At 45.7% G+C, this 13,401-nt stretch overlaps 1 protein-coding gene across 1 annotated transcript in view; it reads right to left on the bottom strand.

Annotated features, from left to right (window-relative positions):
* Positions 1-5,028, bottom strand: part of Atrip (ATR interacting protein) — a 14,707-nt gene extending 9,679 nt beyond the window's left edge. The window contains 3 exon segments of the mRNA XM_029481993.1: positions 2,646-2,816; positions 3,541-3,671; positions 4,681-5,028. Of these exon segments, the coding sequence (XP_029337853.1) occupies positions 2,646-2,816; positions 3,541-3,671; positions 4,681-4,930 (552 nt within the window). The 5' untranslated portion in view covers positions 4,931-5,028.
* Positions 5,029-13,401: the final 8,373 nt, after the last annotated feature.

Genomic DNA, 13,401 nt, shown 5'->3' on the forward strand with positions numbered 1-13,401 from the left:
GCACGCCTTTAATCCCAGCACTCGGGAGGCAGAGGCAGGCGAATTTCTGAGTTCGAGGCCAGCCTGGTCTACAAAGTGAGTGCCAGGACAGCCAGGGCTACACAGAGAAACCCTGTCTCGAAAAACAAAAAAACAAAACAAAAAAAAATGTCTGTGGTGGTGCACACCTTTAACACTCAGGAAGCAAATGCAAAGGCAGGTGTGGGGAATCTCTGTGATCCCACATATTGAGTTCTGAGGCTGCCAGGGTTACAGAGTGAGAGTCTGTCTCAAAAAGAAAAGGAAAAAAAAAATCCCTTAGTTTCCAAACTTTACACTAATAAAGGAAAACAATGAAAAATGCATTATCAAAGTCTGCTGTGACATAAATGTCCTCAAATATTAGCCACTGTTCCCTTGAAAAAATACTCTAGAAAGATGTAGCAGACTCTACTGTGGAAGCAGTTTATGAGGATTCAAAAGCCAGCCCATTACCTGTTTAGCTTTACTGACTCTTAACAGATACATAGCATACTTGGCTGGGACTGAGGGAGAAAAAGTGAGGGCTGTACAGAGCTGGTGGGACACCTTATCTCAGCAATAACATGCTTCGTGGGTCCCACCCCTACCCCACCCCATGCTCTGCTCCCCAAACTGCTGCCAAACTTTCAATCCTCTTTAGCTTTCCCAGGGTTTGGCTGCTCATATCATCCGTTAAGTATTGGTGGCACAGAGACTCCAGGTCTTCTTGGAAGTCTGAGCAGATTTATCTGGAAGCTTTATCAAAATCTGTGTGTCAGTGCGTGCTGTGATTGGTGTGTTTGTGTGTCAGGAAACTAAAAAGAGAGTCATAGTGGGCAAAACATCTTAAGTAAGTTAGGAAATAGAGTAAGTGACACATGTGCCAGGAGAGCAGAAGGAGGAAAAGGAAGAGAGGCTCAGATGCAAGGGGTTTGCCTAGAGTCCATCTCCAGCGCTGAATATGCAGGGCATGGCAGCAGTTATGCCCGCCAAGGCAGCATTCAGGAGGCAGAAGCAAGAGACTGAGAACTTTAAGAACATCCTCGGCTACGGAGTGACTTTCAGGCCAGCCAGGGCTGTATCACCAGATCTGAAAACAAAACAAAACAAACAAACAAACAAAATAACAAAAAGACCCGTTTGGGCTTCCCAACAGGCTTTCTTCTGTGGTGGTTCCAAGGAAGGGTATGTGCATGTAAACCTGCTGGAAGAGGTCATGGAGGCAGACACTGAAGCTTCTGCCCATGGCTCCCTACACTGGAAACGGGGTGCAGGACAGACCCTGACTCAAGCATCAACACGCTCTAAGGAGAGTGGTGACAGGGACTGGTACCTACCAGTTTTCTTGGAACACGATCTCCCCTTCCTACCTCTGACTGTGACTTAAATGATACTTATCATCTCTGGTTTTAGAACTGGTCTGGAAATAGTCTGTTTCTTTAAGAATTTTAGGTCTGAGATGACATTAACTTTCATTTGGCTTTTTGAAAAAGGATATTACTCTATAGCCCAGGCTGGCCTTGGACCTATGGTAACCTTGTTGTACCAGCCTCCCAATATGCCCAACTGAGGAAGCCCAAGTCTTTTTTTTTTTTTTTTTTTTTTTTTTTTTAAGATTTATTTATTTTTATGAGTACAGTGTCACTGTCTTCATACACACAAGAGGAAAGCATCGGATACCATTACAGATGGTTGTGAGCCACCATGTGGTTGCTGGGAATTGATCTCAGGACCTCTGGAAGAGCAGTCCGTGCTCTTAACCACTGAGCCATCTCGCCAGCCCCCGGAAGCCCAAGTCTTAACTGTGCTCTGGAGTTTTAAAATGTGTGAGTATTGGGCTGGAGAGATGGCTCAGCGGTCAAGAGCACTGACTGCTCTTCTGAAGGTCCTGAGTTCAAATCCCAGCAACCACATGGTGGCTCACAACCACCTGTAATGAGATCTGACGCCCTCTTCTGGGGTGTCTGAAGGCAGCTACAGTGTACTTACATGTATAATAAATAAATCTTTAAAAAAAAAAAGAAAGAAAGAAATGTATGAGTCTATCTAGTCAGAACCTCTGCTGATAGAGCAACAGGTTTCATAACAGAGAATCTGAGATTTCTGGTTTACGTGTCATCTGAGGCCCTACTATGTTCTTAAATTCCTAGACTTGGATGTGGCAGCTAATATATTTCCTTCTGGCTAAGCAGAACCAACTGACTTTCTGACCTACCAAGGAGCCCTAATTCAAGCCTATCCTAGAAGTTCTAAGCTAGTGATTTGTTCCTGCCAAGAATCAGGACCACAGCAAAGCAGAGTTTCATCTTAGTCTTTTTCCAAAACAAATGCAGACCCTGGAAGAAAGATACATGCTATTCACTAAGGGCAGAGAGTACTTAAACAATGGGTGAATGTTTCCAGGCAACATTGTTTATTGTTTCTATTTTGTTTATTTTTTAGAGACAGTGTCTCACTTGACTGGCCTGGAATTCACTGTGTAGTCTAGGCTGGCCTAGAGCTTACAGAGATCCACTTGCCTCTGCCTCTTGAGGTTAAAGGCATATGTCAGCATGCCTGGCCTTGGCTGCTCCTTCTAATGTCAGTCAGTGGATGGACGGGTGACACTACTGTCCCCAGCACGCGACACAAATGCTCTGGCTCACCTTTCTGGAGAATTCCTTTTCCTTTTCACTGAGTGCTTGAGTCTTTTCTTGCTCAAGAATGAAATGTGATCTTTTCTGTTCTTCTAGAACGGATTCTGTCTGACGCAGAGAGTCACGCAAAATTTTAATTTCTCCATTCTTAATTAAGATTTCTTCTTCCATTGCTTTCAGCTGTAAATTACGCCCAGTCAACAGATATTCAACAAGAACAGTTTCAGAATCCAATCACCACTTACACACAGATTCTTTCAGCTTTAACACTATGGCTCATACCCTCCACAGACTAAAATCCCATGTTGGGTTTCTGGCTTTCTTAGGCATCTACAGATGGCCAGATGAAAGATGTATGAGAGCCTGCAAAACTAACAAATAGCAACCGCTAAGATGACATGCTCCTCAGATAAAGACCTAAGCTGTAGAGGCTAGAGAGATGGCTTAGCAGCTGAGGGCACTCACTGCTCTTACAGAGGACCCAGGTTCCGTTCCCAGTACCCATATCAGATGGCTCACACCAGTTGTGATGATTCCAGAGGACCCAGCACCCCTGACCTCACGGGCACCTGTATGCATGCAGTGCATATAAACTTGCATAGGCTCAGGGATATACACAGGGTAAATAAAATTTCAGGCATTCTTTCCCCAGGGGAATTTCAGGGGAATGAATCTAGATGTTTGTTTTATAGTTTTTATATATTTTACACATGCTTTTTAATACCGAAATGAATGAATTAGCTGCAAATACAATAAGTTAGGGCTGGAAGGATAGCCTAACAGTAGAGTGTCTGTGTATAGCATGTGTGAAGGTAAAGTCCTGAGTTCAATTCTCAGCATTACAACCAAACAGGCAAAAAACAAAACAAAACACAAACAAACAAACAACCCAAAAGTCACATACCTTTTCTTTAAGTTCTTTGTATTGCATTTGAAGTACTTCTAATTCAAAATTATCTTTAACTGGAATATCTTCTCTGCTTTTCTTTATAGGACTGTTTGGTAACCCATCTAGTCGGCGGACCTTATGAGCACCTGTATAAAAAGTAATTGCCATTAGGCTGAGCATGGTGGCACAGAACTGCAATCCCAATACTTGTGAAGTGGAGCTATGGGGATCTCAAATTCAAGGCTAGCCTTGTTAGAGATCGAGAACCTGTCTGGAAAAAATAACCCCATGTATACTCAGTATGTATCCACCTTTGTCATAAAATGCAGAAGGAGTCACTCTTGAAAGCCAAGTTGAGAAAGACCCAGGAAACAGCTCCGAGCATGGTATAAACACATAAAGAATCCTTATGGCATAGCATATCTGAATTCTCTCGCTTTACACCTCACCCACTTTCTAGACTCTCAGCTCATAGCTGAACGGAGATTGCACTGGCTGTGACTCTATCATAACTACTATTTACTACAACATGCTAGGCATAGGATCTGCTGGTTTTTAAAGACTGATGGTGAACCAAATGGATACATTCCAGGGGGAGGCGGGGCTCCAGGGATGGAGTAAGGTAGAGTACCGGGTGATGTAGGACCAAGGAAGGGGGAGGCAGCGTTGCCTTGTGCCATTTCGTGGAAAGTAGCGTCTAACCACTGCCGCATATGACAGCTGGTCAGCAATGAGTGCTTTCCAATGCCTGGTTTTCCATACAATATAGCTGGAGAGATGGAGGACCAGCCACACTTCCAGGGATAATCCTATTTTTCAGATGCTGTAAGTGCTAAGTACATTCGCAAGGTGCCCATCAAACCCTCCTGACACTTAACTTATTCCCTAAGAGTGTAAGCTCTAAGCAGAAAAGCAGCTTTGGCATTTCTTGCCCATTGCCTGTTTGCCATGCCTAACCTTTGGGTAACTGGCATTTTTGTATAAGACTCTCTTTCATCTCTTGCCTCTGTCAGACGCCTTCTAATGCTCTTCTGTCCAAGGGTTACAAGGGGTGCACACCATCTAAATGGGAGGCCATTTAACATTCTGGATGTTTCACCGCCAAATCAGAGGTCTGCACCACCCGCCGGGGGAAAAGGCCCCTCAGGCACTCACTGGACAGGTTCCGAGGCGCGACGGGACACTGGCTCAGGGCCTGTGACGCGAGGATGTCGAGTTCCTCTAGGTCGTCCGCAGTAAATTCCGCGTGCTCACCGAATGGGTCTTCGGGGTCCGGGACTGTGGTCTCAGAGAAGCTCCGGGCCCGCTTGCTCGGAGGGTTCTCAATGGGTCGAGACAGACCGGGGAAAGGCTCCAGGCCGCCACTCTGCTTCCTGTGGCTGTTCGGTGCGGGGGTCCCGGCCATGACTACCTTCAACCCGCAGCATCCGAGGACGCCAAGCACAGCCTTGTCCGCAGAAAGCCTGAGCTGGCCCAACCGCCCGCGCGCCGCCGTTCCCCTCGCCTCCCAGCGTCTCCCCAGCCTGCGGGCCAATCAGCTGCCAGCTACTGGGCACAGATGGGTGACGTGTACAGAGCGCGCCGTTACCCGGGACAGGTTCCTGTGTGTCTGGGCTCAGTACGCAGGGGTCCCCGGTGATGCCAGGGCACTGCAGTGCTATCAGGATTACCCCGGTTGCGAGATCGACGAGCGTCTGCCCGACCACACCGGAGGCGGTTCCCCGTGGCACTGTGTAGAATACAGAGCCCTAGAGAAGCAGGCAGCGTTCAGGGGTCAGCTCTCCCTGACCTCACTCCTCGCGGCTGACCCACCTCTCTCGTGTCCAGAGACTCTTTTAGGGAGGAGGCTGGGAAGAGCAGACTTGGGGAGGAGAAGGAATGCTCTTCTTCCTGGAAGCAGAGATCTTCCAGGATAACAAATATTTCAAGTATGTATATTTGAGAAAAAAGGCTGGGAAGGATGGTCTCGAGAACGGCGTGCCTATTCGGAACTGCTCCAACTGTTAACTTCCATTTATTTCTTGGAGAGTCTTTATCTGGTTGCATAGAGACAATGAAGCTCAAGAGGTCAAGGAAGACTCGCTGGAAGTGGTTCTTGAATTACCCAACAGATTGAGGGGGAAATAGCAAGAAAAATGGGTTAGGAGGCTGACACATGATGTTTCTGAAAAAAATTCATAATCGACAAGGATGCCAGGTGGAAGTTATTGCGACAGAGAGAGGAGGTATAACTTCACGGAGGAGCAATGATTTGAGTTGGGCTTGGGTGTATGACAGGCTTTTATGAGCAGAAGTGGTGGGCAGAACAGATACCAGAAATGGCGGATTAGCATTGGAAGGTAACAAGATCAAGACTTTTCTACTCCGTTTGCTCAATGCCAGACTTAGTTTGTGAAACTACCAATGTTTGCTGAGGCATTGGGTGGAAAGGAGAGCGCTCAGGCTTAGAATGCCTTAGGCCTGCCAACCCACCCCCACCCCACCCTTGCCTCATTATTTTTTATGTGTGAGTATTTTACCTTCATGTATGTATGTGCATCACATGCATGCATGCCTGATGCCTACAGCGGTCAGAAGGCATTGGATCACTTAGAACTACCTTAGTTTCTTGATAGTAGTTTTCCCATAGCTGCCCAACATAATGTTGAATGTTTAAGTCTCCCAGCAGCCCCCCACCCCCTTTGGTTATATGTCTTGACATATAACCAAAGCTGGCCCGGAACTCCAGAACAGAATGTCCTTCCTCCCACTGAGTGCTGGGATTATAGACATGAGTTTTTGTTTGTTTGTATTGTTTTTGTTTTTTTTGTTTTTGAGATGGCCTCAAACTTTTAATCCTGTCTCAGTCTTAAAGTGCTAGAATTGTGTGCGTGGGCTACCAGGCCTGGCTGATTGCCCAGGTTGTAATAGCTATGATCTTTGGTTCTGGAAACAGGACACTGTCAGGAGGGATTACATTCTACCAAATAAAAGAGAAGTGTCTTCTCTCTGGGGGCAGGAGGCTATGACGGCTGATAAGTATTTTCAGCAGCACCGGGCTGGGTGCCAGCTGACGAGGCCCTATGGGCTTTAAGCCCAAAGAAGATGCTTTTTGGAGATGACCAAAGCAAGCTGATTTGTTTGTTTGTTGCTTTTATATTTGGGTGTTTTGCTTCCATGTAGATCTGAGGCCAGAAGAGGGCATCAGCTCCTTTGGAACTGGAATTACAGTGAGCCATCATATGGGTGTTAGGAATTGAACCCAGACCCCCTAGAAGAGCAGTGAGTGCTATTAACTACTGAACCATTTCTCTAGTCCCCAACCCAGTGTTTTAAAGTTTCGATTCTCCTGCATCAGCTGCCTGAGTGCTGAGTTTACAGGTATGCTAGCTGGTCTTGATGGTGCAGGCCTGTAACTCCAGCTACTCAGGAACTTTAGGCAGGGACATCACAAATTCAAGGCCTGGCTGGCCTTAAACTGAATCAATGTCACTCTGAGCAATTTAGTGAGAGCCTGTCTCATGAAAGAAGATAATATTCTCAGGGAAAGCTTACTGTTGTCCCCAGTCGTGTGGATAGCCTAGAAGGCAAGTCAGAAGTCCCGTGCCTCTCAACTAGGTGTCCCAGTAAATACAGACGGGGGTTGGACAGTGTTAAAGTGTTGGCTGAGAATATTCAAGGCTCTGGATTTGATTTCCAGCATCCTGTTTCTCCTGAATTAGGGTTACCTTGCTAGGCATGGTGGCACAAACCTGAAATCACAGCACTGGGGAAGCTGAGGCAAGAAGATTGTTTGTTTGTTTGTTTTTGGTTTTTTCCACACAGGGTTTCTCTGTGTAGCCCTGGCTGTCCTGAAACTCACTTTGTAGACCAGGCTGGCCTCGAACTCAGAAATCGGCCTGCCTCTGCCTCCCGAGTGCTGGGATTAAGGTGTGTGCCACCACACCGCTCTGGCAAGAAGATACTAATCAAGGCCTGTCCATCAGTCTGCTACGGAACCTGTCTCAACCCCTTCTTCCCAAACAAGACTGTTTTCTGTTGTGGAGTTTCTTTACTTGGTGGTTGGTGGCAGGTAACATCTGGCAAGAACATGATCAGGGAAGAGTAACTATCAGTTTTTCTTCAGAACTGGGTCTGAAACAGAAGGCTCTCACTGGGGGCTTGCAAGATGGCTCAGTAGGTAAGAGCACCCGACTGCTCGTCCGAAGTTCAAATCCCAGCAACCACATGGTGGCTCATAACCACCCATAATGAGATCTGATGCGCTCTTCTGGTGCTGTCTGAAGACAGCTACAGTGTATTTACATATAATAAATAAATAAATAAATCTTTAAAAAAAAAAAAAGGCTCTCACTGAGCTACAGCCCCAGCCCTCACCCTCTTTTTACTGTTCTGTCACCCAGTCACGCTTTCAAGTTGTGATCCTCGTGCCTCAGCTTCCCAAGGAGTTAGGATTTTCTAAAGGAAGAGTTGGTGAGAACACAGCAAAGGCTTGGGTGTCCTCACCACTTTTTAAGTCTTCCTCTGTGCATGCTTGCTGTGTGTATGCCTGTTTCCTCACCACTAAGAAAATGTCTAGTAAAAACAAAGACTCCAGAAAACAGAGGTGGGCATAGTGGTGCATGCCTTTAATCCCAGCACTCAAAGGCAGGCCTGGTCTACATAGAGTCCCAGGATAGCCAGGGCTGCATTGAGAGACACTGTCTCAAAACAAACAAACAAACAAAACCCCAAAACTGAGGCTTGCCTTTACCTCAGATCTTGGTGGCTACAAATGGACTAAAGGGTAAATGGCAGAAATCAGAAGGGAAGAAATGGTGCCCTATAGAGCTGCAGCCCTGTGGATCAAAACCCCTTTGGGGGTTGCACATCAGATATTTATGATTCACAACAGTAGCAAAATTAGCTATTAAGTAGCAATGAAAATAATTTTATAGTTGGGGGTCACCATAGCATGAAGAACCGTATCAAAGGGTCAAGCATCAGGAAGGGTGAGAGCCTCAGAGCCTAATTGTTAAGAACTTTGGCTTTTTTTTTTCTTTTAAGATTTACTTAATGTATAAGAGTACACTGTAGCTGTTTTCAGACACACTAGAAGAGGGCCTCAGATTCCATTACAGATAGTTGTGAGCCACCATGTGGTTGCTGGGAATTGAACTCAGGACCTTTGGAGGAGCAGTCAGTGCTTTTAACCACTAAGCCATATTCTTTTGCATGGAAAAATGCTAAGCCAAGGAGAAACAAAGGATGAGTTATGAGTTGTGGTTTATCAGGGTCACTGTTTTTCCCCTTTTCAACGATGTGTGAGCACACATGCAAGTACATGGTGAAGTTTAAGCTTGGGAATTTTATCATTGAGGCAGACAGTTTCAAGTGAACTCAAACTTCACCTGTATGGCTAGGCTAGCTATCCAGCTTGCTCCAGGGATCCCTTGTTTACCCAGGGATAAAGCAGTTTATCTTTAAACACACAAGCGTGGCAACCCCGATATGAAAGGCAGGTGGTTTTTATTTATTTTTTACAACGACTATTTCCTTTTACTAATCTCTGAAGAAGTATCCCACTAGATAAACAAGCACACACAAATGATAGGCTTTTAAAGGAGTTGGTTTAATTCAAAGTGGTACAGAATTCAGAGTACAATGAAGATGGAGCAGTAGGCTCTAGTGGGATTCCAGACTGAGTTCACTTTAAATTCACAGCTGAGGTAGGAATTGCTGAACACTAGAGACATCGAGCCATTGCATTATTTACTTTATTCATTTTTTTTTTTTACAAAAGTTTATTACAATGTACAANAGGCTTCAGGATAACATTTCATTCTAGCTATTACATGGCAAAGATGTTATGACAGGGAATCCAGATGTTTGACAGGTTACAGGATAACACTTCATTCTAGCTGTAGGTGGCAAAGATGCTATGGCAGGGAATCCAGATGTTTAAATAGGAATGGAAGAGGAGGGTCACCATCACCCCAGATGTGAGGAACAGCTTACTTTTTGCCAGATTTCTTAATTCCACCTGTGGCTGCAAAAAGAAAAGTCTGGTTAGGGAAAAATATTGTTATGGCTACAAAGCCTCCCAGGGTCCTAGTAATAACCGACTCTTGTACTGTCTGTTTACCTTGACACAAACACGCCCAGCTCCTCTATTGCTACCATCTCTTCTAGAAAGGCAGAGCATGGTGGAGGCAGGGGGAAGGCAGCATCCATACCGTGTGCCTTTCAGATTAGCTTAGTAATTCTCCTGCCTCAGCATCCTTACAGGTAAGTAAGTCTTGCTGCTTGGTATTCTTCAAGATTATAGGCTGGTATGTGAAGAAGTCTCAATTCTCAGCTGGTAGTCTGACTTCCTATTTTGTAGTGTTTTATTTTCTCGAAGGCAGAGTCTTTCTCATTAAACAGCACAGGTGGGCTTCAAATTCACTCTTCTTTTTTGGTGGGCCTTTTTAAATTTTTATTTTATTTTATTTTTGGTTTTTTGAGACAGGGTTTCTCTGTGTAGCCCTGGCCTCACTCACTCTGTAGACCAGGCTGGCCTCAAACTCAGAGATCTGACTGCCTCTGCCTCCCAAGTGCTGGGATTAAAGGCATGCACCACCACTGCCTGGCCAGAAGTTTAGCTTCTAATCACACACTATTTTCCCCTTTTCTATTTTATGTGTGTGCATGTATGGGCCAGAAGCCCAGGTAGTGTTCCCTATCAGCCATGTTTTGTGAGCTAGGGTATCTCACTGGCCTGGAGCTTGCCAAGTAGGCTAGACTAGTTGGTCAGAGAACCACAGGGACCTGCAGTAGTGGGATCATAATTAGATACCACTTTGCCTGATTTTTCTTATGTGAGTTATGGGTACCCAACTCAGATCTTCATGCCTAGCAAGTAAATACTTTACCAAATAAGCCATCTCTCTAGTCCCTCAATGCATAGTTTTAAAAATCAATTTTTAATTTTATTTGCATGCATGTTTTACTACATTTATGTATGTAAACCATGTGCATGCCTGGTACCTGCAGAGGACAGAAAAGGGTATCCGATTCTAAAGCTGGAATTACAGATTGTTGTGAATAACTATGTAAGCCATGGGAACCAAACCTGGGTCCTCTGTAAAAGCAACAGTGCTCTTTACTGCCAAGCCATCTTTCCAGTCCCTTTCTTTTTTTTTCATTTTACATTTAACTTATTGTATGTATGTACGTACATATCAGTGCACACACATGTGCCACAGTACATAGGTAGAAGCCAGAGGACAACTTTCATGAGTTAGACAATCCTACTACATAGATCCCAGGGATTGAACTAGAGTCCTCAGGCTCAGAGGCAGGGTTTTTACCCACTGAGCCAATTCATGATCCCCTCTTAACTGCACATTCTAAACTGCGACTTACAACACACTATATCCCATCTTATATTCCTAGAGATTTTTTTTTTTTTTTTTTTTTTTTTTTTTTTTATTTTGGTTTTTTGTTTTTTCCCTATAGCCCTGGGTATCCTGGTACTCACTTTGTAGACCAGGCTGGCCTCGAACTCAGAAATCCGCCTGCCTCTGCCTCCCGAGTGCTGGGATTAAAGGCGTGCGCCACCANAGTGCTGGGATTAAAGGCGTGCGCCACCACGCCCGGTGGAGGTGCACACTTTTAACCCCAGCACCCAGGCAAAAGAGGCAGGTGGTCCTCTGAGTTTGAGGCCAGCCTGGTCTACATAGTGAGTTCCAGAGCACCCAGAGCTATACAGAGAAACCCTGTCAAAAACAGAACGAGGGCACAAAAGAACCATGACAAAACAAATCTTAAGAATCTCGGTGGAGGTGTATGTATCCTAGCATATCGAGGTCAAGGTCACAGGATGGGGAATTACTAGGAGACCTTGTTTAAAACAAACAAGAAACCCAGAATGGATGGGGCTCAGTGAGAAGTAGTACTAGTTAGATTTCCTTTATCAGAAATTCCTCGGATTTGGGGGACATTTGCATATACATGGTATTGTGAAGCCAGCATTTACTCATGCTTCACCCCACCCCCATGCACATGGCTTGAAGTGAATGTAACACAACACTTCCAGTACCTCTGCACTTGACTGTCATGCATCATCCAACACCAGTTTGCTTCTGGTGTTAGCTCTCAGATCTGGGACACTTTGGATTTGCAGATTATAAACACTCTGTCTGTACAGGATTTAACCAAGGTCTGACCTCCTTATACATAATCGCAGATTAAAGGTGCCAGATAACTGACCTCATTTTAAAAAGCAATCACAACAGCTAAAATTTCATTGCTACGTGGATAAACAACAGATCAAACCCAATGCAATAGGTCTTGGGGTGACAATTCCAGTATTTATGTGACACTGATAACAGGCAGAGATAATTGCTAGTTAGAAAATGCAAAATAGTGCTTTTACAATGCACACAGCCAGGCTGGTTGCACAGACTCTAATCTCTGCTATCTAGGTGAAGGCAGAAGAATCTAAAATTCAAGGCCAGCCTCAGAGACTTTTTTTTGGCAGGGTTTCTCTGTGTAGCCCTGGCTGTCCTTGAACTCAGAAATCCCCCTGCCTCTGCCTCCCAAGTGCTGGGATTAAAGATGTGAGCCAGCACTGCCCAAATGGTAGAGAACTTGTCTAGCAATTAAAAGACAACAACAAAGGTTAGAGAGGTGGCTCAGCATTTAAGAGTACTGGCTGCTCTTCCAGGGGACCTGGGTTCAATTCCCAGTTCACAACTGTCTGTAACTACAGTTCCAGGAGACCTCTGTCTGGTCTTCCAGGGCACTGCACACACATGGTACACAGATATGCATGCATAAAAAACACCTATATGCTTAAATACAAAAATTAAAACTTTTCTTAATGAGATAGATATTAGGACTCCTGGACCTGTGATTCACTCTTAAGAGACAAAATCGTGGACAAGGCACAGAGAGAGCATGGAGCGTAGGCTACAGCTTAAGAGGGAGTGTTTGCTTTGCACAAATGAGTGTGCTCCCCAGCATCGCCACAAAACAAAATAGTACCCAGAGCAAAATACATGTTAAGGAGTCTGGACTTTTATCCTTTAGTCTAGATAGCACGACTCAATATCATTACCGATAACGCGACCAGCAAGTAAAAAAAGTCCTATGTTCCAAGGGTAACAACCTATAAAGAACAAGTGAATTGCTAGTTTGGAACCAGAAACAGGAGGATACTCAGAAACTTAGCTATATGTATCTCTGCGGCGTACATGTTGATGTTTCCACTTCTGTAGCTTCTCCATGAACTGGAAGCCCATGACTGTCTTGAGAGGCAACGTTTCCACTCCCGCCCTCTTCGAACTGCACAAACCCAAGGCAGGGGGCTTGGCCAGAGTGTACACCAGACCCAGCAGTTCACCAACGACCCCCGGAACAGACCTGTCCTGCCCTAGTATACCTACAATAGCTCGATCTTCACTTACCCAGGGGGCCCTTCCCGGCGGCCTTGGCTTTTAGCTCCTCGAGTTTCTTCTGTTCCTCCTTTTGTTTCTGCTTGAAAGCCTTATCTTCCTGCAGAGAGGCAGAGCAGGTTCACTCCAGTCCAGTCGCCCATACCCTCAGCGCCCGCCCGGCCTCCGCTCCCCGTCCTCACCTCGTCCATCTCCTTGGCCTGCTTCTTGGGCTGTTTCAGGGGCTTCTTTTTGCCACCTGCGGGCGACACGAGCATGCTTGGCCCATCCCCGCCATCCATCGCCCTCCCATGGTTCCCCATCCATCCGTCCCACCCCCGATCCCCAAATAGCCTTACCTTCCCGGCCCGACATGGCGCCTCCAGCCCCTTCACCAGACCCTGATCCAATGCCGGAAACGGGACTTACAGCCTTCGCTTATGCCGCACCTATGCGTGGCCCCTGATTGGCTGCTAGGCAGGAAGTCACCCTCACGTAT

The sequence above is a fragment of the Mus caroli genome, chromosome 9, assembly GCF_900094665.2.
Source record: "Mus caroli chromosome 9, CAROLI_EIJ_v1.1, whole genome shotgun sequence".
In the NCBI taxonomy this organism is placed as follows: domain Eukaryota; kingdom Metazoa; phylum Chordata; class Mammalia; order Rodentia; family Muridae; genus Mus; species Mus caroli.